This window comes from Neophocaena asiaeorientalis, unplaced genomic scaffold (assembly GCF_003031525.2).
Source record: "Neophocaena asiaeorientalis asiaeorientalis breed wild unplaced genomic scaffold, Neophocaena_asiaeorientalis_V1.1 scaffold40, whole genome shotgun sequence".
Classification (NCBI taxonomy): Eukaryota; Metazoa; Chordata; class Mammalia; order Artiodactyla; family Phocoenidae; genus Neophocaena; species Neophocaena asiaeorientalis.
The window spans coordinates 9,000,316-9,025,054 of NW_020185335.1; the positions used below are offsets into that span (position 1 = coordinate 9,000,316).

General features: G+C 49.5%; 1 protein-coding gene across 1 annotated transcript in view; it reads left to right on the forward strand.

The window, feature by feature from the left end:
• Positions 1–24,739, forward strand: part of BCO1 (beta-carotene oxygenase 1) — a 55,851-nt gene that overhangs the window by 12,200 nt on the left and 18,912 nt on the right. Inside the window, 11 exon segments of the mRNA XM_024735720.1 lie at positions 1,324–1,459; positions 3,018–3,165; positions 4,724–4,871; positions 7,120–7,343; positions 9,898–9,981; positions 9,983–10,159; positions 16,759–16,864; positions 19,904–19,998; positions 21,544–21,655; positions 23,609–23,832; positions 23,834–23,950. Of these exon segments, the coding sequence (XP_024591488.1) occupies positions 1,324–1,459; positions 3,018–3,165; positions 4,724–4,871; positions 7,120–7,343; positions 9,898–9,981; positions 9,983–10,159; positions 16,759–16,864; positions 19,904–19,998; positions 21,544–21,655; positions 23,609–23,832; positions 23,834–23,950 (1,571 nt within the window).

A 24,739-nucleotide genomic window follows, 5' to 3' on the forward strand; every position in this document is an offset into this window, starting at 1 on the left:
AGCCTCATCTCATGCCTGCTGCTCCCAAGTGCCTGGTGTTCCAGCCCACACTGACTTAGCCCTTCCAGGAAGCGGGCTGTACTCCCCACCCCTAGGTCTTTGCTTACAGACTTTCTGGGGAGAGTCCATGGGAACACCTGACCCTCTTCCTAGCCCCACCTCCCGGATCTGTTGCAGTTCAATTCTACTCATCCTTCAAGGGCTTTTTCAAGTGCTACCTCCTCTGTGAAGCCTCTCCTGACTCACCCACACCCACGAAAAGTATATGTATCTCTCTCCCTCCATATGTCTCTCCCTTCTTCCCTCTCGCCTCTCTCCCCTTCCCTCCCCCTTCTCTCCCCAGAAGGAACCTGTGAATATATTATGTGCTATTCTACATGGTAAAAGGGTCTTGCAGATGTGATTAAGTTAAGGACATTGAGATGGGGAGATTGTCCTGGATTATCAGGGTGGGCTCGGTGTAGTCATAAAGGAAAGAGGAAGGCAGGAGGGTCAGAGTCAGAAAAGATGTGACAGCAAATCAGAGCTCAGAGTGATGCAGCCACAAGCCAAGGAATAAAGGCAGCTTCTAGGTTCTCCCCTAGAGCCTCCAGGAGGAACTAGCCTTGCTGACACTTCGATTTTTGCCTTGTAAAACCCATTTCAGACGATGTCTTCCAACACAGTAAGATAACAAATTTGTGTTGTTTTAAGCCACTACATTTATGATCATTTGTAACAGCAGCCATAGGAAATTAATATAGGTCTAGAACCATCTGGTATATTTTCAGGTTGGTCTTGGTGGACTAGTCAAGAGTCCATGCTTTTCTGGAGTGAGTCAGATTCTCTGCAGTGTCATCAACACATGTACTGACCCTCTACTGTGTGCAGAATTGGGTATAAGGGTGCTCCCTGGTTGCAAAGAGATATGAAATGTTACTCCAGGGGCTAAATTGTCAGTGTAGGGCCCCCAGAACTGAACAGGGCCCTGGAGAAACCTAGCCTAAGTACGGGGCCTTCTGGACTAATCCTCCAAATCTGGACCTTACCTGGAAAGATACAAATATGGTGGAAGGGGTGGTTGATGGCCTGGGTCAGCACCTCTCTGGGTGATGCTGGGCAACGGGATGGAACATTTCTGAGCCTCAGTTCCCTCATATGAAGATGGGGCTGGGAACAGGAATACTTACCTGGACATATTGTTGTGAGTCTCAACCTTGCCGAAATGTGTGTGAGAGTTCCCTCCAAATGCTTGTTTTATCTAGCACACACATTAAAGGGACTATCCCAGTCAAAGCCCTGTAAAGGTGTCAGTCTGGGATGATTCTGCTGCTTCTCTTTCAGGTGAAGTCTATTACAGGAGCAAATACCTGAGAAGTGATACCTACAATGCCAATATTGAAGCGAATAGGATTGTGGTGTCAGAATTTGGAACAATGGCCTATCCAGACCCCTGCAAAAACATATTTTCCAAATAACTGTCCATTTTGAATCTAGTTCTGCTTTCCAATGTCCTTTACAGTCAAAACAACCAGTGTTTGCTCCAGTTGGCTGTCTGTATGTTGGGTGGAAAATTTCCCATGATGGCCTTTGACCATATACGCTACGCAGTTTTTGATCACTGACAGCAAGAGAGGCAAAGAGCATCTGACAGATTGTTGGGTGTTCTCCCACATAGCTGGTGGGAGAGCACTTTGGAATTATCTTTCAAAATTACAAATGCACATTCCCTTCAGTCCAGAGGGGTACTTGCTTGTGTCTGAAATGACAAATGTACAAGGTTATTCATGGCTGAATTATTTGTTATGATGAGGAACTTAAAATAACTCAAATGATCATCAACAGAGGAGTGGTTAAATAAATCACAGTAACACTACAGGAAAATACCAGGCAGGTGTAAATAAAGGAATGAGGATGCTCTCTATGTTCCAAATGAAAGATTTCCAAGATATACTGTTAAGTGGAAAAAAAAAAAAAAAGCGAAGTGTAGAAAGCATATAATATGCTATACTTTGTGTAAGAAGGCACGGGGAAATCTAGATTTATTTTCGTATGTGCAGAAACTCTGGAAGGATGCATGAGGGAGGTGGGGAACTGATGAGAGGAAGGATGGGGAAATTTTCAGTTGTATACAGTTAAAATCGTCTGGGTTGTGATGCATATGAATGTATTACATACATGTTCAACACTTAAATTGTTGGCCAGGGAATCAGGCCAGCCATCAGTACCTCCTTTCTGATACTCTTTAGACATAGAAGGGTTGTGAAATGTCTTAGGGGTAGACTGGCCCAGAGAGGGAGGCTGGCTTCTACTTTTCCAGAACTGACATCATCTCTCCAGTCTTAGCGTCTAGTGCTGAGTCCGGCACACAGCAAGCGGGGAACTCCCATTCCCTGCTGGGGGAGGAGCCTGGGGGAGGGGAGGGAATGAATTTAAAACTGCAGCCTGTGGGGCCTCCTTGCTGTTACACTGTTTGCCAGTAGGGGGAGCACTAACCAGTACACGGGGTCAGGACTTCCTGCTTTGAGTTTGCCTTCTAATCAAGTGATCAGTTCTTAACTCATAATTAGTTTACTTTTCTTTTTCAAAAATCTAATATCCTGTACAAAGTTGGGTAACCAGGGTGGGCTCACATTCCTGCGCAAAGCAGATTAGCTGTTTTGCTAGTCTTTGGGGGGCCATTATGGGTATGACTATGATTTCTGTAGAGCTTCTTAAAATACTTCAGAACAATCCACCAGGTCTTGATGGCTCTGGTGCAGCAGACTTTGGGATTTGGGTAGCCCAGGGGGGGCTCAGTGGGCAGCCTTGTTGTCTCAGCTGACTCCCTCCTTAGCTGATTGAATGTGGTGGTATTTTTGGGTAACTTGATCTCTGAGTCCTCAGGATTCCTCAAGGAACCCATTAGGACCCAGTACTTTTTCTCCCTTAGTTGAAGTAGAGTGTTTTAAGTGGTGGGAAAATTAAAACCATCTCGAGTAGAACTTTCCAGCTGGGTGGACACAGCCATTGACCCCGTTGACTTGCTTCCTCCCCAGAGCTTTCTCCTACCTGTCCCACACCATCCCTGATTTCACAGACAACTGTCTGATCAACATCATGAAGTGTGGAGAAGACTTCTATGCAACCACGGAGACCAATTACATCAGGAAGATCAATCCCCAGACCCTGGAAACCCTGGAGAAGGTATCAGTAAATCTACAACCAGCCTCAGTTCTTGAGTCAAGAAAGGGACCCCCTGCAGGAGGCCAGGAGCCTGCAGGAACTCACAGAGGAGCCCTCCTCTGATGCCCTTGGGTCTTGGGCTCTCCCAGCTCAGCACTTAGCACTAGATTCTAAGCTTCCTTACAGCAGGACTGTGTCCTGTCATCTTTGTGTCTGTATTCATTCCTAGGACTCCCATAACAAAGGAATACAACAGAAATGTATCTTAGGTGGCTTAAGACAACAGAAATGTATCCTCTCACAGTTCTGGAGGCTGGAAGTCTGAAATCAAGGTATCGGCAGGGCCATTCTCTCTCTGAAGTTTCTAGGGGAGGATCCTTCTCTGCCTCTTCCAGCTTCTGGTGGTTGTTCCTTGGTTTATAGGAACAACCAATAATTGTTGTAATCCAATCTCTTGCAAAGCTACAAATCATTGTGTGAAGGCCCATCCTAATCCAGAATGACCTCTTTTTAACTTGATTACATCTACAAAGACCCTATTTCCAAATTTAGGCACCAGGGGTTAGGACTTCAACATATCTTTTTGGAAGATACAATTCAACCCCTAACAGCATCCATACTCCTTGACACTGAGTGGGACCTCAATGGAAATTTGAATGAATGACCATACTGGGCCACCCAGGACTCCCAGCAGCCCTGCCTTGTATTGACCTGAAGAGGGAGGCATTAGGCACAGAGCAAGGGCGCAAAAATCAGTGCCCAAGCAGATACCTTTCCTGGGTAGAATCAAGTCTACATTTTCGTGAAGATCAATAGACCCACTTTCAGTTTTCTTCAGCTGGCAGTTCAAAGCCTGGATGTCTTTGCAATACAATTTAATGATCCCTTGGAAGGAGTGCTTTCCTTAGCTGTGAGATTACGTCCAGCTCCTTTTAGGCTAGGCGGCGTAGGTCCAACTGATGTACGCTTTCCACAGAGCTGCAGAGAGGAATTACTAGGAGAGAACGAGGTATCGCCTGACTTTTGGCTGGAGGAGGTTGTGCTATTCTGGGGGAAGAAGGGCAGGCAGTTGGCTCCTGGGCCACCCCATTGCTGTATGGTTGTGGCCTGTTAGGAGTCGGGATCGTTACTGAGCTCCTTAGTCTCTTTTCCCTTTGACCAAAAAATGTTTTTGTAACCTTTCTGTTCCCAGAATAACCCTATGAGAGAGGCCTAGAGATTTATGCCTCTGTGGGATGCAAAAGGGGAGAATTTAAATAGCTTCACCAAAGAAGTGGCCAAGATTAGCCCTAAGGCTGCCTCTCTGCCGGCAAGGCCAGGTGGCAGGGTAGGAACAACTGTCAGAGAAAACACATGTAGCTCACCAAGTCCCCTGCAGCCTATTAGCTGTGGGAGGCCCCCTCGAGGTTACATCAGGTTGCAAGAGGAAACATCTCCTTTAAAGGTGATGTCTGCCTTATTTTCAGATCAGGAGATGTGCAAAAATAACCATCATCTCTCTGAACCTGGAGTCAGTCAGCTTTTCACAGGATTTCACCCTTTCCCCTTTCAAAAACCAGGTGGCTGTCATGTTTTGCAGGTTGATTATCGTAAACATGTGGCTGTAAATCTGGCAACATCACATCCTCATTATGATGACGCTGGAAATGTTCTCAACATTGGTACGTCCATTGTGGACAAGGGGAAGACAAAATATGTGATCTTTAAGATCCCTGCCACAGTATCAGGTGGGTCATTCTGGGGCTGTAATGGAGTACAGACACCAAGGGTGGCTCTTTCGGAAGAGTTCTGATTTTGGTTGATAACACAGCACTCAATCTGACACTTACCCGCACAGATGATTCAGAGGACCATGAACTCACTTTTCTCCTTTAGGAGAAAAGAAATGATGCTAGGCTTCCTTTTGGAAGAAGTGAATCCCTTTGCTATTCCAACCTCCTTTTCTTTAGGTTCCTGTTCATTAATTCATTAATTTATCCATTATTCATTAATCATCTACCTATCAATCCATCCATTAATCTATTCATCATCCAGCCATCATCCAGCCATCCAGCCATCCTTCCTTTCTTTCATTCATTTTTTTTAGTTTTCTGACAAACCTCTGTATGTCAGGGCTGTGCTGTCCTCTTTCATCCCAGCCGCTGAAGCCAGGCTCCCAGGGTTGTTCAGGGAGCTCAGCCCTGCTGGCACCCACTCCAGATCCCCACCCTGTTCTGCTGGCCTCCTGGACCTTCTCCATTTAGGGGCGGGAACCTGGTGTGGAGCCCAGACCGATTCTGTTCCTGAGGGGAAGGAGGGCGGGGCTCCTAGCCCTTATTTGTCCAGGACTCTCTTGGGAACCACACCCAGGAGACCAGGCCTCCAAGAGTGGCTGCGCAGGCTCAGGAGACAGAACTATGAGGGTGCTTGGCTAGACCTTCTGGTTTAGGAAGGCCGGTTTCCATCTGTGATCCCTGCTGGCTCCCCTCCCTCACAGTCCCATAGAGCCCCCCCCCCCCCCCCCCCCCCCACCCAGAGAGCCCCCCCCCCGCCCCCCTCAGCAGATTCCAGGCTCTGCTGGCAGATGGGAGCCCCCGAGGTCAGAAGGTACAATGCTCTTGTTAGATGGAACTGCCATTAATTAAGCCAATAAAGGGATATAGGGTCTGGCTTGGGATCCTAGAATGCAGACCTGGGGGTGGTCTAGCCATTTGACAGAGCACTGTGAGCCCCAGGGGCATCAGGTGACATGCGCACGGCTCACAGGAGGTACCCTCTGCACACCTGGTCCAGGCTGGCAGCTTTGCTGGGATTCACACCTGTGTCCTGCCTCCCAGACCCGGGTGCCTTTCCTTTCAGTTTGCTTTGTGTTCCATTGGTTTGCTGAAGAAAAGAACTGCTCCACAACCCAGAGCATCCCTCCCACCAGCCAGCTGTTTACAGTGTGCACAGGTGGCCACAAGAAAGGTGGCGAAGCTTGCATGTAACTCATTATAACCCAGCCCCAGGCCTGGGTGGGGAGGCCTTGCAGAGGAAAAAGAAAACCGAATAGTCCTGAGCACCTTCGTGGTGGATGCTGAGCAAGGTACTTGGACTCCTGCAGGATTTCCCCTGGTCTCTCCCTTCCCTCTAATAACAGAGTAGGCAGCCAGGTTAAGGAGCCTGTGTCTTTCCGGCTTAACCCTGTGCCTCTGGCTGTAATGATGGAGCGTCCCACCAAGCCCTAGTTTCCCACCTGTAAAATGGGAATCGTGCAGCCTACCTTGACTGTCACAATCTGTCACATTACCATAGACACTTAGTCTCATTCCCAGGTGTTTCAGAACGGGCAATGCCAAAAGAAATTCATAGAAACCCCGTGAAGTACACGTCAAATGATGGTTCTCAGCAACATATCAAAGCTTAACCTTGGGAAGCTAGCCCACTGCCTGGGAGCTTGACGGAAGTGCAGGGCCTCGGGCCCCACCCCACAGACTGAGTCACACTCCACATTTTGTCATGACGCCCAGATGATCCGCGTGCACGTGAAAGTGAGGAACATTGCTCCAGAGCAGGGGTTGGCAAACGTTTTCCGTAAAGGTCCACAAAATAAGTATTTGAGGCTTTGCCGCCTGTATGGTCTCCGTTGCGTGTGCTCAACTCTGAATCTCGAAAGCAAAGCAGCCGTGGACCCTGCAGGGGCCACGGTCCAGATAAACCTCTACGTAGAAAACAGGTGGAGGCTGGGTTAGCCCCGTGTTGGAGTTGCACATGCCTGGCCCAGAGGCCCAGAGCCTGGGGATGCAGTGGTTTTGGATGCCAGACCAGATCTCACGGGGGAAGGGCCCCGTCCTTGCATCAGCCAGGCAGCAGCCCCTTCACCCCGTTTCCTGTCGGCTCGCATTCGAAGGTTCTTCTCAGCGGCCGGGTGGGTTTGAGAGGCCGCGCTGCAGGAGACGGTGGCCCCCTCGGGGGCCGCCAGGCCCTGCACTGCCCCTGAGGCTGGCTTCTCTCTAGGGGGCGGGAAGAAGGGGCTGAGCCCCCTGAAACACATGGAGGTGTTCTGCTCCATCGCCTCGCACTCGCTTCTCTCCCCGAGCTATTACCACAGCTTCGGAGTCACCGAGAGCTACATCGTTTTCCTCGAACAGCCTTTCAAGATGGATATCCTCAAGATGGCAACCGCCTACCTCTGGGGCGCAAGCTGGGCTTCCTGCCTGGCTTTCCACAGGGAGGACAAGGTAAGGCAGGGCCGGCAACCCCACAGCATGAGGACGGCCAGAGCAAGATGGAGGTCAACAGGCAGGGGTGGCTTCGGTAGGGAGGCCCTCAGCTGCCACGCAGTCTCCCCAGAGGCATGAGCCGACCTTCCAGCGAGTTCTGAAGCTGGGATGGTCCTTCACAGTGGTCCCCAGTTAGGGCAAGGGGCTGGGCCTTTATGCCCCGACGTCCGTAAGTCAGTAGAGCAGACCATCCGCAGAAGAGCGTGGGACCTTGGGCGAGGCAGCCCCGGCAGCCAAGGCAGCCCCTACTCGCCAAGCAGCAAAGGGACTGCTCATCAGCCCTGACCGGCACCTGGCCTCCTCCAGCCTCCGCCGTCCATTGACAAGGCCCTTTCAGCATCCCTGCTGGGGGGCGGGGAGGGGATGTCACAGATTATTTAGACATCATGATGACAGAGCGTCCCACCGGATGGTGTAACAGAAACGTCTTCGATTTAGGTGCACCTGAGTGGAGTGCTCAGAATATCTGTGTGCCTGTTATGTACATGTACCTCCCTGTATATGTGATGTCTGCGTGTGTGTATGTGTGTATACATGTGGGTATGAATACATTATTCATGTATAGGTGTATGTAAGTATTTATTTGCTATTGTTACTTGTGAAAAAGAATCAAGTAATTCTCCGTGTCATCTCTTCAAATAGCACACAAGCGTAGAAAGCAACAGATCGAGTCCCCTTCCTCCTCCCCGTCCAGCCCCCTCCAGAGGGAGCCACACCACCCATCCGACACCCTTCTAGTCCTCTTTCTGTGCAGCACGTGCATCGTCGTGTTCCCACGCGAATATGTGTCCCGTGTGTGGCTGCCGCCTCTATGATGCCTGTATTCTCAAGGAGGAGAGTGAGGTCCTCGAGGGAACAAAGGGGTTAGGCGAGATCCCTCCTCTGCTCAGAACCTTCTGGTGATTTCCCGTCTTCCTCAGAATAGGATCCAAAGGCTTCACTCACCAGCCCATAAAGGCCCACATGCCCTCATCCCAACCGCTGGCTTCCTGCTCACGTGGTCACCTCCTACACTTCAAACCTGCCAAACACGTTCCTGCCTCAGGGCCTTTGATTTTGTGTCCCCTCCACCTGGAATGTTTTTCCCCAGATGGCTTCCTCCCTTGATCAATCCCGGTCTCGCTCTACACTCCCCCATCCCTGAGGTCCGCCTGTCTATCACAGACCCCCCCAACCCCCGACAGGCTTTCTCCAACCCCCACTCCATTTTCTCAGTCATGCTCACTCGTCATCCTTGACATGTTGTATGTATTGATCACTGACCTTGGCCTCACCCCCACTGAAGTATATGCTCCATGAAAGTGGGCGGGTGGCTTTATTTTTTCTCTCCAGCTCCCCCGAAAGTATCTGATGTGTCTTAGGCCCTCATATGAATGTTTGTGGACTGAATGAGCTGGGCAAGGGGGCCAGCAGGGAGCCTGCGGAAGTGGGTTTGCTCCACAGCACCACGAGCATCCCGCCAGCAGGAGTGTCGGGGCCCCCTAGGCCTCCAGTCTGCAGCCCCTGGGAACCTCTGGCCCTGGAGTGTACCACAGTGAGAAGACAGAGCCCTCGAGGACGGGGCACAGAGCCCTGGGAAGGGCTTTGGAATGCATTTGGAGAACTTTCCAAGAAGTCCCTGTGGCTGACCCTGGGATTGGGTTTATGGGGAAGAAAGCCTACAGTAACCACGCCTGTGTTCACCTCCCCAAACCCACCCTCCCTACCAATGCCCTCCTCCTCTGTACACTACTCCTCGCCCCTCCCCCACTTAACTTCAAAGCCTGATTCTGGGAAAGGAGAGACAGAAGCAATGAGCCAGAGGAGGTGGGGAAATGGCAGCCGGGAGCAGCCCCTCCCTCCTTTCAGAAGGAGGATGGTTAGGCCAGAGCTGCCAAACGAAAGAAAATACCCCTTCCTCCTTGGATTAGGCAACTGGGGCTGCAGATACGGCTACTTGCAACCCAGAGTGATACTGCCTGTGACACCCAGAGGTGCCTGAGGTTGCCTAATGAGCCGATACTCACGTGGACTCCTTGACTAGAGCCGTCACTCAGCACCGCAGCCCTCCAGGGCAGCCGGGTTACCGGGGAAACCACACCTGCAGCGGGCAAAGGTCAGGAGAGGGGACCCAGGAGGGGTTTTAGGGGCGCTGGCCACCAATGGGGCCTGAGAAGCCTTAGAGGGCTGGACCTGACTGTTTTTCCCCAACCTGGCCTGGCCTGGGAGCTGGCCTGTCGCTGCCCACCTGGATCACAGTCAAGTGAAGGCTGGGGAGACGATACACTCTCAGATCCTGTATCTCCCTGGGTACTGTCCTCCTGGTGAGGAAGGGGCCCTGGTAGCAAAGCTTCCCTCCTCCCTCAGCACTTCTGCGTGTGTCTGGAGGTGGTACAGAGAGGCTCATAAAGGGGAGGGAATGCTTCAGGGTCACAAGCAAGTGGATGGCAGGGCTGGGTCTTGTCCCCTGCCTGATGCCGCTGTGTTGGGCCTGCAGAGGAAGAGCTGACCACTGATGTGCATCTCCTTTCAGACTTACATTCACATCATTGACCAAAGGACGAGGAAGTCCGTGCTGACCAAATTTTACATGGACCCCATGGTGGTATTTCATCAATTTCATCAATGCCTACGAAGAGGACAGTTGCCTTCTGTTCGACATCATTGCCTACGAGGACAGCAGCCTTTACCAGCTCTTCTACTTGGCCAGCCTAAACAAGAACTTCAAGGAAAACTCCAGGCTCACCTCCGTCCCAGCCCTCAAGAGGTTTGCAGTGCCCCTCCACATGGACAAGGTAATGGCTTGAGTCCTGGGAGATGTGAGCCCACTCAGGAAGTGACTTTGGCTCTAATTTCGTTAATATTGAAATTCAAAATGAGCTGTTCTTTTTTTTTTTTTGGCTATGTTGGGTCTTCGTTGCTGCGCGCGGGCTTTCTCTAGTTGCGGCGAGCGGGGCTACTCTTCATTGCGGTGCGCGGGCTTCTCATTTCGGTGGCTTCTCTTGTTGCAGAGCACGGGTTCTGGGCGAGCAGGCTTCAGTAGTTGTGGCCATCCAGTGGTTAAGACTTCGCCTTCCAATGCAGGGGGTGAGAGTTCAATCCCCGGTCAGGGAGCTAAGGTCCCACATGCCCTGCCGGCCAAAAAACCAAAACATAAAACAGAAGCAACATTGTAACAAGCTAAATAAAGACTTTAAAAATGGTCAACATTAAAAAGAAAATCTTAAAAAAACCAAAACAAAGTGTTCGATTCAATGGCTTTTAGCATCTTCACAGAGTTGAATGTACAACCATGAGCACAATCAATTTTAAAACATTTTCATTTCCCCAAAAGACACCTTGTACCCTTTAACTATCAGCCCAGTAGCCACTAATCTACTTTCTATCTCTGTGTATTTGCCTATTCTAGATATCTCATATAAATGGAATCATACAGTATGTAGTCTTCCGTGGCTGGCCTCTTTCACGAAGCATGTTTTCACAGTTCATCAGTGTTGTAGCACGTATCGGGGCCTCATTTTTTTTCATGGCTGAATATGTACCTACTATTTAGTATACTGCTATACATACTATTTCCACCTACTTGTATATGTAGACATCTCTCCATGACATTAAATATTCTTCTATGACATCATTTTAAATATTGGCCTGACAGTCCATGGTGGGGATTCATCACCAGTTGCTTACCCGTCTCCCTGATGTTGAACAGTCCTGTTCTTACATTAAAAATGACCCCTGGGCCAGATGTTATCCTTAATTACGCTGATGCTGCCAGGGCTCTGGGTTTGGTTTTAAAGGCTACAGAGGCTTCTGGCTCCAGAACTTCCTGACTTCGTGACTTAATTAATTTAAATGAATCCAAATTCAATTCAATTCAGTTTTGATGGCTCATCCTTACTCAATGCACTCTATGTGGCAGGTACTTTGCTAAGCCTTGTATTTTCCTTACCTAACTTACTGATCAAAACAATCTATGGGAGAGATCCTCAGGTTAGCCTCATTTTACAGAGAGGTGAAGGAATGTGCCCAAGGTCACACAGCCCAGTGGCAGAGCCAAGATTGGCTCTAAACCCTTCCTTGGAGCTGGTAAGGGGTGTAACTCTCCTGATCTCCTGAGCAGGCCTAACTCCTGGAAAGAGTCCCAGAGGGTCACCCTGACCTCTCTCAGGGCCCTGCAGGCCTAGGGAACAGAAGCCCAGGGAGCCTTCTCCCACCCTCCAGGCTCCTCCATGCAGGAGTTCAGGCACCTCCCAACCAGCTGCGGAAGACCCGCATCTGAACCCAGCTTTGTCCAACTCCAGGGTTGGGTCCTTTCTCCTCTCTCCAGCATTTCCCCATCTGCAGTCATTTGTGTATCTCTGTCATGCTTTTCACCGTATTTCCTATCACCTCTATTAACGTTTACAAAATCATGTTTTCATTTAAATCAACTCACTCTTCCCTTAACTCGTTTGGAAGGAAACCTATGACGACGACCTGATCTCTTCCTTAAAGAGAACATTGGAAAAGTATTAGGTGTCAAAGACATAGTGGCACTTAACTGAGACTCTCGCCTTGACCCAGTTGGAAAGATTGGAAGAGAAAAAGGGATTAACTTTCTCCCCATGTGATTCAGGGCTATTGAATGAACAGCCGTGTCCCACAAAATCATCATCTGAGCTGCTGGCCTCTGTGCCCGTCACTCTGGGAAGTTCCATAGTGTTGCGCTTGGAGTGTCTCCTGGCTCCAGGATGCGATGGGGGTGTCACAAAGCACACAGGTGGCAAATCCTGAGGCCTGCCCACCTCCACCACACCTCCCACCCCACCCCCGCCTCGTGGAGGCCTCAGCCTGTGGATGATACACAGAGAGGAAACACTCCCTTCCGCTGCCCACACACTGCAGGATTTTATAACCTTTTATCAAGCTCTAGAAATGATTTGCTTCCTTGGAACCAAGCTAAGAAGTTTAGCACGTGTATTTTAAAAAGGCACTGCATGAGCCGTCTGCAAAAAGAGCGAGTGCTGGGAAGGGTAGCTCCGGCCACGCTTTTTAATTGCTGTTTATTGTCCCTTAAAAATGTCTCCTTGCTTCACTTTCAAGTCGCCCCACCTGCGTGTTGAAAGGGGAAAGTTGAGCTACAGACATGGCCTATGTGTCCAGATCCGGCGGCTCTGATTCCATCCCGTCCAAAAGCATATTAGGGAAGGGCCTTAGGGGATGCTGTCCTTTCTCAAATGCCCTTCAGTCTGGGGCCTTTGCACATTGCTGTCCCTCTGCCTGCAACCCTGTCCTCTTCCCTTGAGACCTCTGCTCCTGTCCCGGCTGCAGGTTGGACTTACCTGGGGTCTCTGAGACCAGCCCAGTGAAGGCACAACCTCCAGGGGATTCTAATCCCTGCTCGTCCTTCAGGTCTGGCATCCTGACTCCCTCAGTGGGTTTGTATATTCTAATGGCACCTGCAGCTCTTTGCTCACATTGATGGCAGGTATAATGAGCTTCCTGTTAAAGCTCCCAGAGGGCTGGGACTCTTGGTCTTGTCAGCAGTTTATCCTCTGAGCCCATCACAGGATCTGGTACTCAGAGGGTTCTCATTAAGCCCTTAGATTTTAAATAAATGAATGAACGATGAATGAATGAAAAAGATGAAGCAAGGTCTCTAAAAGGGCACAAGGTCTTCCTTTAGCGCTTGGAACATTTCCCAAGCGGAAGGTGCCTTCCACATAGAATGGGCTATACTGAAGTGTGTTCAAAAGTCTGGGGCCTCCCAGCTGCCCCAGCTTCTCCAGCGTTTGGGCCAGCTGGGGTCAAAGGAAGGAGGGGCCCACTGACACCCTCTGCCTGTTTGTGTAGGGGTTGTGCGGGGGGGTGTTTAAGGCGGGGTTGGTTCCCAAGGGGCATGGGCGATGCCAGCAGTCCCTGCCAGCCACCCTGCCCTCATCCTGCAGGGCTCCAGGGAGGGGCGGAGCTGGCATCTTGGAGCTAGAAGGGATGGTTCCAACTCCTGGCTCAGTAGATTCGGTTTTTGTCTTGTTTTCAAATGCAAAAATGAAGACCCAATAATAAGAGAAGCCACCACTTCTAAAGAGTTCACTCTGTGTGCAGCCCTGTGTCAGATGCCTTTTCTGCTCTTAGACCCAGGCCAGAGGGGCCCCCACTCTGGCCTTTCTCCATCAGTGTCCCTTCTTCACTGGGTGAGGAATTCACAGGACCACAGGGTGCCCACCCAGAGGGGCGCCCTTCCGACCCCAACTGTGGCCTGGGATCCCTGAATTCCCTGCACAAATGACCCAAGCCAGCCTGCAGCAGCTGCCTCTGTCCTCCTAAGGGCAGGCTGTGCTGCTGGATGCAGCCTTCAGACCCACCAGGGAGGCCAGGGCTGGCTGGGGCTTCCATGCAGTGGCAAGAAAAGGAGGCGGGAAGCCTGGGCCCAGAGGCCAGCCTTCACTCTGCCACCTGCTTCTAGCTCAGAATGCCAAGGAGTCCTGGGATTCTGAATTCACTGCATCCTTCCAGACCAGCACTGGGCACTAGAACCTGCTGCAGTGAGGGAGTATTCTCTGTCCAAGCAGTAGCAGCCACATATCTAGGCTACTGAAATGTGGCCAGTGCAGCCGAGGAAGGGAATTTTAAATTTCATTAAATTTAAATTTAAACAGCTACGCATGGCTGGTGGTGGTTGCCGTATCAGACAGCACAGTTCCACAACATTCTGAAGCTCTGTGCATAAAGGAAGGCGGGAGAGAACGGTATTTTACTTAACAGTTTGCTATATGTGGACATAGGTTTGGTGGGCCTCTGCTCTCATCCTGGGTCCTGAACATTTTTGGCCCTGTGAAATGCTCCACATGCTTCTCACCGAATCTGTATGACAGTCCTTGGGGTTATTTGTCATCCCCATGACTGTAGATGAGAGAGACAGTAACTTGCCCAACATGGCAGAATCATCCAGAGGATCTGAGTTGGGCTTGGCATGCATGTCTGTCTGGCTCCAAATTACTGACTACGATGGTCTGGCCCTGGATCAGGTGCTTTCATAACCATTATTTAATTTAATCCTAACCACAATCCCCAGACGCAGGTCAAAGGGACCTCCGCTTGTACTCACCACCCGTCCAAAAGTTACGGATTGCCCCCCTTTATACAAACGAGGAAGCAGGCTCAAGTTCACGTAGAAAGCTCTACAGTCATACTGCACACCCAAGGCTGCCAAACTCCAAAGCCAGTGTTTTGTGGGATTATTGAGATTACTGCTTCTCATGGGAGTTTCCTCGAGTTGAGGAATTTCAAAGCCAGACTGCAGGATTTCGTTGAATTCTGGCTGGAAAGTGATTTCTTCCCAAAGTTGAGCACATTGGCCATAGAAAGCTGCCAAGTCATGTTCGTTACTACTGTGTGTGGAAAAATTCACAGTTTATGCCTCAACCAGTCTGACCAGTTTCATGCCGCAGCTAGAAAACGTCTCTGCGGACTGACTCCCTGAGAATCAAGCCCGGGACATGCACAAGAGGCCTGTGGCTGTCTCTTGACTAGCAAGGCACAGGGCAGGGCCTCTCACATGTGGGGCTGCACATACAGGTGAAGGCAAACAGAGCCTCTGCTTCCAAGTCACCCAATGTGCTAGGCACTAGATGACCTTTTCACGCCCTTCATTTGATTTTTACAGCCACCTGCAAAGCCCATGTTCTGCCCCTTAAGAGTTAAAGGAAAAGCTCATTGAGTCATGCATTTGCTCGTTCCTTCAGCAGTTACTTCCTGGGAGCTGACTATGTGCCATGCACTGGATAAAATCTGATCACTGTCTGCACAGGGAAGACAGCATGAAAGAAGGAAGCAGGTCCATAAAGGAGATATTTACAGCTTGGGACACATGCCTTGGAGACACTGCAGACTAACTTGTCAGGGAAAGGGATGTTTGAGCCGAGAACTATGGGATGGGAACCGGCCAGCCTCAGGGGCTTTGCTTTGCCTGCTGCCTGTAGTGCTTTTGCTTCTGAGCAGAAGAATCTCAGTGCAAAGCTCTGGGCCCAGCCTCTCCTCCCCTCTGTGTGACCTTGGGCAAGTCACTTTCCTTCCCTGGGCCTCAGTTTCCTCTTCTGTTAATTGGGATCGCCCTGAACAAATCTCAGAGGGGCCCTACAGTTCAGCTTCTAGGATGCAGTAAATTTCCCACCTTCTCAGCAAAAAGCTGCTGTTGTTCAAATAGGTTTGTTTTCATTATAAAAGCTTATTTTGGAAAGTTTGGAAAGTAGAGAAAAGTTTAAATGAGAAGTCAGACATGACCATACTTCTCCTCCCGTAACTCCATGAATGCAGGGATTTGCGGTCTTGTTACCCCTTCTCCCCCAGCAGCTAACCTGAACCTACCCCCAGGGGTAGTGGCAGTAGTAGTAGTAGTAAAAATAATGCTAATAATAATACAATTATGTTATCAATAGCCGTTAACATTTATCTAGCATTTACCGCTAACCAGGCCCTCTTATAAACCAACTGCATGGATTATTTTTTTTAGCCTGCATAATAACTCGGAGACACACATACTATTTATACGACGCTTGTGCTATACCTCATCATACAGATGGGGAAACTGAACTTCAGAGATACCAAATAAGTTGTTCAAGGTCCCGTAGAGAGTATGTGGGGACACAGGGAGTAGTAGATGCTCAATAGATATTTAATTAATTGTGTTCAGTCTCTCTCCTGGGTTACAACGATGATGGTAAAGTACTGAACAAAGTCTGATTGTCACTTGAGACCAAGAGATGTCCTTGATAGCTATTTTTCTCCCAAGTAATTTTTATTGCATGTTTGTTTTCTTTTCAACAGGGGTACATTTTCATAGGAGAAAATACTGAAAATCTAGAAAAGCCTAGAAAAAGAAATGAAAGTCTCCATAATCCCACCGCATGCTATATTGTTACTATTTGGTATTTCTCTCCAGGCTGTTCTCAGTGTAATTTGTTTTTCTTTTTCTTTGTTGAACATGGTTGAGCTCAGACTGTCTGCTGCTTTTTTCACTCATTTCACACGTTATTATGAACTCTTTATAAACACCTTTTGAATGACTGATGCAGCCTTTTACAGGTGAATCATCCAGTATTTAAAAAGCGAGAACTTATAAGTACATTAATTCACCTGTGAGGGATCAGGCACCCCAGAGTAGAAGAAAAGATCCAGGGTTTTTAGGGCCCCCCTTCTACCACCCACCAGCTTTGCCCTCTTTGGGGAGTTACCTCCAGCCCCCAGCTCTCATTTTTAACTGAAAATACCAGTCGTATAATAGCTGCTTCCGGTGGTTAATGTGAGGCCGGAACAAGGTGACAGACACTAAAGCATTTTTTAACATGTGCATAGTAAAACAGATATTTGTTCTGGATACCAAGTTTTTATTTTTCTGGAAAACCGATTCTTTCAGAACGCAGAGACGGGCTCCAATTTAATCAAACTGTCATCTACAACAGCAAGAGCCCTGAAGGAAGAAGAGGACCAAGTCTACTGCCAGCCGGAGTTGCTTTATGAAGGTAAAGTGCATCCTCTCTCCTGTGTTTAGGGAGGGGCTGAATGTCCTCTTTATATGATACCTCTTTCTGATGCAGAGGAGATGTGTGAGGACGAGGGACTGAGAGGAAGGCCGTTGGGACGCCCAGGGAAAGGCATCTGGGGACACTTCTCTTTCATGTATCTTCATACCCCTCCCAGGGAGGTACTCGGGTGGTCGTTGGACCCAGGGACTTTCACGGCTAGCCTTTCAAATGCTTCTGTGGTTTTTATTCTTTTTTTGCTTTCTTTTTAAAAGTTTATTTTTTTGAATTTAAATTTTTTATGCAGTTTTTAAAGGTTACTTTCCATTTACAGTTATTACAAAGTATTGGTTGTATTCCCTGTGTTGTACAATACATCCTTGAGCCTGTCTTACACCCAATAGTTCGTACCTCCCTCTCCCCCACCCCTATATCGCTCCCCTCAACTGGTAGCCACTAGTTTGTTCTCTGTATCAAATGCTGCTGTGTATTGAACGCTGACTTACTGAAAGGGATGGCACGTGCAGATTTCTACCTGTGTGCACTCAGAACACCCTGCAGAATCGGTGCTATCAGCCCCATTTGCCAGAGGAGAAAATTGGGCCTCAGAAAGCCTGAGCTACACCCAGAGCATAAACCCCCCCAGAGAGAAGCACCCACCAGAGCAGGGCGTCCCAATGTGGGCACTGCTGATACCGGGGCCGGGTCGTTCTTTGCGGGGAGGGCTGCCCTGGGCATTGGAGGATGTAGATCAGCGTCCCTGGCCTCCAACCTGATTGAGAACCACTGCCCTAGCATAGAAGCCAGTGGGGTGGGGACCGTGTTTGTGTGCTCAGTGCTGTCACCGGCACGTGACAGAAGTCTGGCTTAGAGCAGGGTGTGCTCAGTACTGCAGTGTGGAATGAACAGCCCTGCCCAGGACAGGGCTGGGGAGCGGTGGGCGGGGCTCTAGGCTGGGAGCCTGGCTCCCCATGTTGCTGCCCCACGCCAGGGCCAGGCATCTGGAAGGACAGTCCTGGGGACTCTGCTAGGACGACCTCAGATTTGCCCACTAAGAACTCCGTCTACACATGGCATCCCATGAATCCCATAATGGGTTCTGTGTGGTGCCCCAGCCCCTCAGAGTCTTTGGAAGTGAATATAGACATGTTCGTCCCTATTCTTAAGGCATCAACTTCCATCTCTGCTCACCTGTCACTCACATGGGCAGATGGAGGAGTAAAACACTACGGTCGTTTTATTTCTGGGAAGGGAACTCTTGTTTATCGTAGCAACCTTGGGCAGCGCTGAAAAGCATGACCGTAGACAAATCCTTCATAATCCCTCCGCCTGTGACGGCCGTTTGGAAACATCCACGCGGTCTTTCCATCACGTAGGCATTGCTCGGCGCATGCCAGGCCCTCTTCTAGGGGCTCCCCAACTTCCCGTCCTTTCCTCCCCAGTCTCATCCTGTTCTTATCACGTTAGGTGAGTCCATGCATGTAAGGGGCTTAGCTGAGGGCCTGGCCCACAGTGAGGGTCCAGCTAAAAGCAGCCGTGACTAGAACACCTCTAAGAGTCAGGGGCTGCCATGTGCTGTTCGTGCTTTAGAACCAAGGACAGCAGAGCTGAGAATAATTCGGTAACTTGCCTGAAGTTGGGCAGCAGAGCCCGCATCTGAACCCAGGCTTCACTGACTCGAAAAACCCTTAACCTCTGCATTTACGGTTATACAAAATGCATACCATACCATCTAGAATGTTCTGAAATGGCTTCTTCCACTTCATGAACGTAGCCTGGCAATTTCCCCACATCCCAAAGATTCTTCAAGAGCGTGGCTTTAATAGCCGGACAGAATTCACAGGCATGAATCACATTTTACTTAACCATGGGCGTATAGCTGGTCATTTACAGAGTGGAGGAAAGGGGGGCTCCAGACCAGGTTCGAGGGACCCAGGAGCATCACAGGGAGTCTCAGACCGACTCTGGGACCGACAGTGGGCATCTTTTTTCTGAGTTGAGTGTGTGGGTGGTCCCTCGTCCTCATGTTCATCTTGACCTTGGGAATTTCGTGATTACCCGACTGTGGGATCGGACATCTTCCCTTCTTACTGCTGCACCCCACTTCCCTCCCTGCTGAGCCCGATAACCAGTTAGGCCCTGGGTCCTCTTCAGGAGGCTTTTATGTGGCAGATGTTTCCATCTCTGCTTCTTCTTTTCTTGGACATTATATTTTCACCAGCAGTTGGCTCCAACTCGCTGCAGTATTTCATAAGAGGGACTTTCATTTCAATATTCAGACTTAGAAATTCAATTTGACACAACAAGCATATATAAATATATGTGCATGGGCATGGACACATTTTTAAGGCTTTTTGGATTACAAAAGTAATAGGTATAATGAAAATTTCACACAATGAGAAACTTAGAATGGACAGTACAAACCTTAAACCACCATGAGGAAGTTATCACCCCAGCAATGCTTCCAAACTTTTTCTCTTCATTTATAACACAGTGGAGATAATCCCATAAGCAGCCTTTTCCATTCAATCTTATCATGTGTACATTTCCCCATGTTACTAAACTTCTTTGTAAATGTTACTTTTGTATAATGTTATTATATGATTTCACCAGATTTATTTAAATATTCCCCACTGATGCTCCTTTCACAGCTTCAGAAGTTTCTATTCACACCCACACATGTGCACGCACACACTTTTTTAAAAAGAGCTGTAAAAAATTGCAGTAGCCTCTGATTTTAATCATGCAATTTTCTTTGATTTCTATCTTGGATAATTAAAGATGTTTATACACTTAGAAACCCAGGTCTATCTTACCTTGCTCTTAATGGAGCTTCTAATGGAGCTGGGGTAGTGATCAGAAGTTCCTTCCTCCTGCCCTGTGATCACCCTTGATCCAATCTAGGGCCTGAATCAAGTTCAGGGATCCTGGCTTGGGAACCGTTTTTGTGAAAAGGATGCCCAGCCTGGATGCCACAAAAGACACGTGGTCCCAGCTCTCGGTGAAGGGGGCTTTGTCAGCTGTGTCATTTCTCTCTAGGCTTAGAGCTGCCTCGGATCAATTACGCTCACAACGGGAAGCGATACCGTTATGTCTTTGCTGCTGAAGTCCAGTGGAGCCCCATCCCAAGCAAGGTACTAGTCCTTGGGAGATGGCAGCCTATAACCATCGTGTCTGTCTGCAAAGCTGAGTTCCCAGGTTCTCAGGGGGGTCAGAACCGAGGTCCCCCTGGGGTGGGGGTAAGTCAGAAAGTGACGTCAGCTTGGGACAAAATACACTGGAAGCAACGATGGTCCATCCAGGGGAGGGAATTGCACCTTATGGGCTGTCGCTCAAGAAGGATGTGGTGGCTGGAGTTTATCCATTGATTTCTTTTTTGGATGCATGTTTATTGAGCACCAGCTATGTGCTACAATGTGGTAGGCACCGAGGAAAAGGAAGTGAACAGGAAGATCCCAGTTCCTGCCTTCAAGGAACTCACTGTCTCAAGCAGAGAGGGTAGAGCTGAAACTAGGACGATTTACGTTTCTTTTTTATTAACTTATTTTTAAAAAATATTTATTTATTTATTTGGTTGCACTGGGTCTTAATTGCGGCAGGTGGGCTCCTTAGTTGCGTCTCACAGCCTACTTAGTTTTGGCATGCGAACTCTTAGTTGCAGCATGCATGTGGGATCTAGTTCCCTGACCAGGGATCGAACCCAGGCCCTCTGCTTTGGGGGTGTGGAGTCTTATCCACTGCGCCACCTGGAAAGTCCCTATTAACTTATTTTTAAATTGAAGTATAGTTGATTTACAATATCGTGTTAGTTTCAGGTGTACAGCATAGTGATTCATATTTTGTTTTTTAAACTGCTATTTGTTTGAACACTTGCTATTTCCCAGGGACCATGCTGAGTGCTGTACAGACATCAGTTTTCCTTAGTAGCTTCAGTTTTTAGTAATGGAAAAAAAAATTTTTTTAATGCAAGCAGTGCAGAAATGTACAAAGCAAAAAATTAAGGTTCCGCCACACACATACGCACACCCCGAGTCACTCCCCTCTAATCCCACACGCTCAGGGGAAAGAGGCCTATTAGAGATTGAGAGAAGGCCAGGGACTTGCACTTTTAAAACAACAAAGGAATCATATTATACTTTAAAGGTTTGCATTGAATAGTTTATCTAATGTGTATAAAAACTGCAATATATGGGCTTCCCTGGTGGCGCAGTGGTTGGGAGTCTGCTTGCTGATGCAGGGGACACGGGTTCGTGCCCACATGCCGCGAAGCGGCTGGGCCCGTGAGCCATGGCTGCTGAGCCTGCGCGTCCGGAGCCTGTGCTCCGCGGCGGGAGAGGCCACAACAGTGAGAGGCCTGCGTACCGCCAAAAAAAAAAAAAAAAAAAAAAAAAAAGCAATATAGTGCCAAGTACCAGATAAATCCAGGGGTTTTATTTCTGAAAGAATTCAGTGTGTACTGTCAGCTCTGCAGTGGCAGGAGGACCTTTGCTTCAAGTCGGAGGAGGAAGCAAGCTGCTTTTGTTTCTGTTGTTACACTGACCAGAGGCAGATGCCATTTGGGGTCTACGTTCACCAGAGTCCACTCCCCTCTCTCTGGGGCCTTGATGCCTTCCTGTTCGCAGGGAATAAGCATGATCTCCAACCACTCATTCCCATGTTTCTCCCCTTTGGATGCGCAGATAATAAAATACGACATTCTCACGAAGTCATCCTTGAAGTGGGGAGAGGTGCACTGCTGGCCGGCGGAGCCAGTGTTCGTGCCCACACCAGGTGCCGAGGACGAGGATCACGGTAAGGCTCCAGGAAGGGCAGCCCGCTTGCTGCACTGTACCTGTGATCACCCCTCAAACAGAGACATCGTTTGGGGGCAGTGACCCCCCCCCCATCACACAGCTTGTGGAGTCATGCTTTGAAGCCCAGGTGTGTCTGAGTCCAAAGCTGTGGGATGAGGGAGTCCCCCAGCCCACCCCCACTTCTGACACCAGCTGCAAGTTTGGGGATCCCCAAGACCACCCTCAGTTTCAAGAGAAGAGCTCACAGAACACACCGAAATCTGTTGTACTCATGGTTAGGGTTTATCTCGGTGAAAGGGTGCAGATTGAAAGAGAAAAGGCGAGTGGGGCGGGATCCAGGAGAGTCCTGTGCTTGGGGTTTCCGCTGGTCCTCTCCTGTGGGGGTAGGACCACGCCAACTTCCCCAGCGACGTCCACGGAGTGTGGCCAACCAGGGAAGCTCTCCAAGCCCTGTGTCGGAGCCCATGTGGGGCGTGGTCATGCGGTGACCTCCAGTCTTTGGCCCCTCTGGAGGTTGAGCTGACACCTGTGGCCCAGGCCTCCCCTAAATCACTTTGCTAGGATGGGTTATATGCAGTGGCCCCAGGTAAACAAAGGCACTCTCATAAGACCGTCAGTCCAAAGGCTTAGAGGTCATCTCCCAGGAGCAGAAGGTCAGACCTCCCTTCCGGGGTGATTAAATTGTTTGCGACACAAAAGCCCACTTCCTTTCCATGGAGCTGCCCTACCCTTGCCCAGAGTATAGAATCTTGGTTTTAAAATCCATTGCAATGGCTGGGTCTGAATTTGTAACTCCTCTAAGCATGTAAGTTTTCCGTGGAGCACCTAGAAATGCTTGTGGCCCTCCTCTCTTGTCCAGGTTTCCACCTGACCAAATGGTCCTTTCCCTCTTTGATTCTGCCTTTGCCCCAGAAATGCCCTGCCCACCTCCTAGGGATGCTAAGGAGGGTACTACAAGCCTGGGTGGGGCTGCCCATGCCTATGGGGAAGGGCAGGCTGCCCCCTGCTGAGCCTGCCAGCTGCTTCCCTCAGGTGAGAAGGGAATGGTTTTCTACCTGGGTCCTCCTATCAACCTGCACTGCACGGCACGCCAGGTAAGGGACCCCGTGTCACTGTCACCTCCAAGGTGGGGGATGGTTGGTGCCACCTCCTGCTGAGGCTGGCCTCCCCCTGGGCTGGGCAAGTGCGTCCTGCACAATCTCTTGTGGGCAGGGAGCAACCTGGTCTTCATTCCACCAAAGGAGAGGCTCAGAGAGTGAGGTCTTACCCACGGTCTGTCACACGCCCAGTGCATACAGAGGAGGGTCGAATTCAAGCTGATCTGACCTCAGCTGCCCTCAGCCACTCTGAAACCCGGGAGGCCTTGGGAAGAATCACAAATTTTTGCTGGAAGTTTACGTGCACTATTTCATTTAGCCCTCTGTCCCTTGAGAGTGGGTGTTTAGAATATTCCCATTTTACAGAGGGGAAAGCTGCACATGCATGAGATGAACTGGACTCATTCAAATGCCATTTGAGTGCGGCTGGTCCGGGTTTAGCCGAGTGACGGATACTAGCCTAAGTGCAGCGTCAAAGCTGATTCTCTATAACTGGAGTTTCTAAACAGTAGGAAAATAGCCATTCTTCAGTGCATGTCATGATTTACAAAGTGCTTTCATAACTGACCATGCAAGATCCTCTCAGCAACCCTCTGGGGGGGGGAGGATTATCCCCACTCTACAGATGAAGAGACTGAGGCTCAGAAAGGTGAGGGGACTGGTTCAGCCAAGCCTTCCAATTTCCCTGGCCTTTCCCTTCTGCTCCCACAGAATACCAAATTCACTTCCCTTCTGTTTTGATTAGATAACTTACATTCAAAGGACAGGGAGATAGAGCTGAGAAACTTATCCCCCCAGCTGGACCAGGTTCAAGGCTGCGCTTTTACAAAGTGTCTCTTTTTGTTTCCCCAAAGGGATTATCTTATCAGCCATTGTCTCTGCCGATCCCCATAAGCTGCCCTTTCTGCTGGTTCTGGATGCCAGGACTTTTACGGAATTGGCTCATGCCTCTGTTGATGTAGAGATGCACCTGGATCTCCATGGGCTGTTCATCCCAGGTGCTGACTGGGATGCAGGGAAGCAGGCCCCTTCCCGGGAGGAGCGGGACAGGGCTGCTGAGCGCCGTGTGGCCCCAAGGACCTGGCAGGGTGGGGGCCCGGGCCCTGGAGAACTGCTCCACCAGACTCAAGGGTGGTCCCTCCCTGGGTGGGGGGCAGGGGGGCCCTTCATTTTATTTTGCACTTATTCTTTCCATGGTTGCTTTGAGACAAAGTTACGGAAATAGAGCTTTTATCAGTATCTTTTCTTTCATTTCATTTTGGCCATTAGAACCTTGTTGGAAAGTTGATCAAATATTTACTGATTAGCTCTAGTACTTCTAAAAGCCCCTTTCCTTTAGTATAAAGACCGTGACCGTGAATCAGCAATTGTATTAAGGCACATAATCATTGCTCCTAGAATGGGCAGCCACTGACCCACTGGAAAAGAGACACAGAAATATTTATCTTTGCTCCTCCCTCCCCAGCTTTCTTTCCCTTCCCTCCCTCCTTAGCTTTCTTTCCCTTCCCTCCCTCCTTTCTTCCCCGTGGACCACATCGTGAGTTCTAGCTTTCTCAACCCTGTGCTGTTAGTAGACTGTGTGGCCCAGAAGGCGTGTACTTTGTGGTCATTCCATGCAAGGCAGGGCATAGTATAAAATAATAAAACTTTAAAGCCTTTTCAGACCTTATTTTAATTTTACATGGCTTCTTTCCTCTGAAGATCTTCTAAGGTAGTAAAACAGAGGGGCAGAGCTAGACGGTTCATAGTCCGCCAGGTGCCTCATTGTACACCCAGTGGGACAGCAGACTGGTGTGGGCGTCCCCCACTGCAGGAGGGTTTGGAGGGGCTGGAATCCAGGATTGAGTCCTGTCTTGCCTGATGCTGAGAACCAGGGTGCCGAGGCATGCCAGAGCCATACAGGAAAGGGGGTCCCGTCAGCAGAATTCCTTGGAGATTCATCCAAGTTGTCGTTGTTGTTTTGCTCTCCTTTTTATTTATTTGGC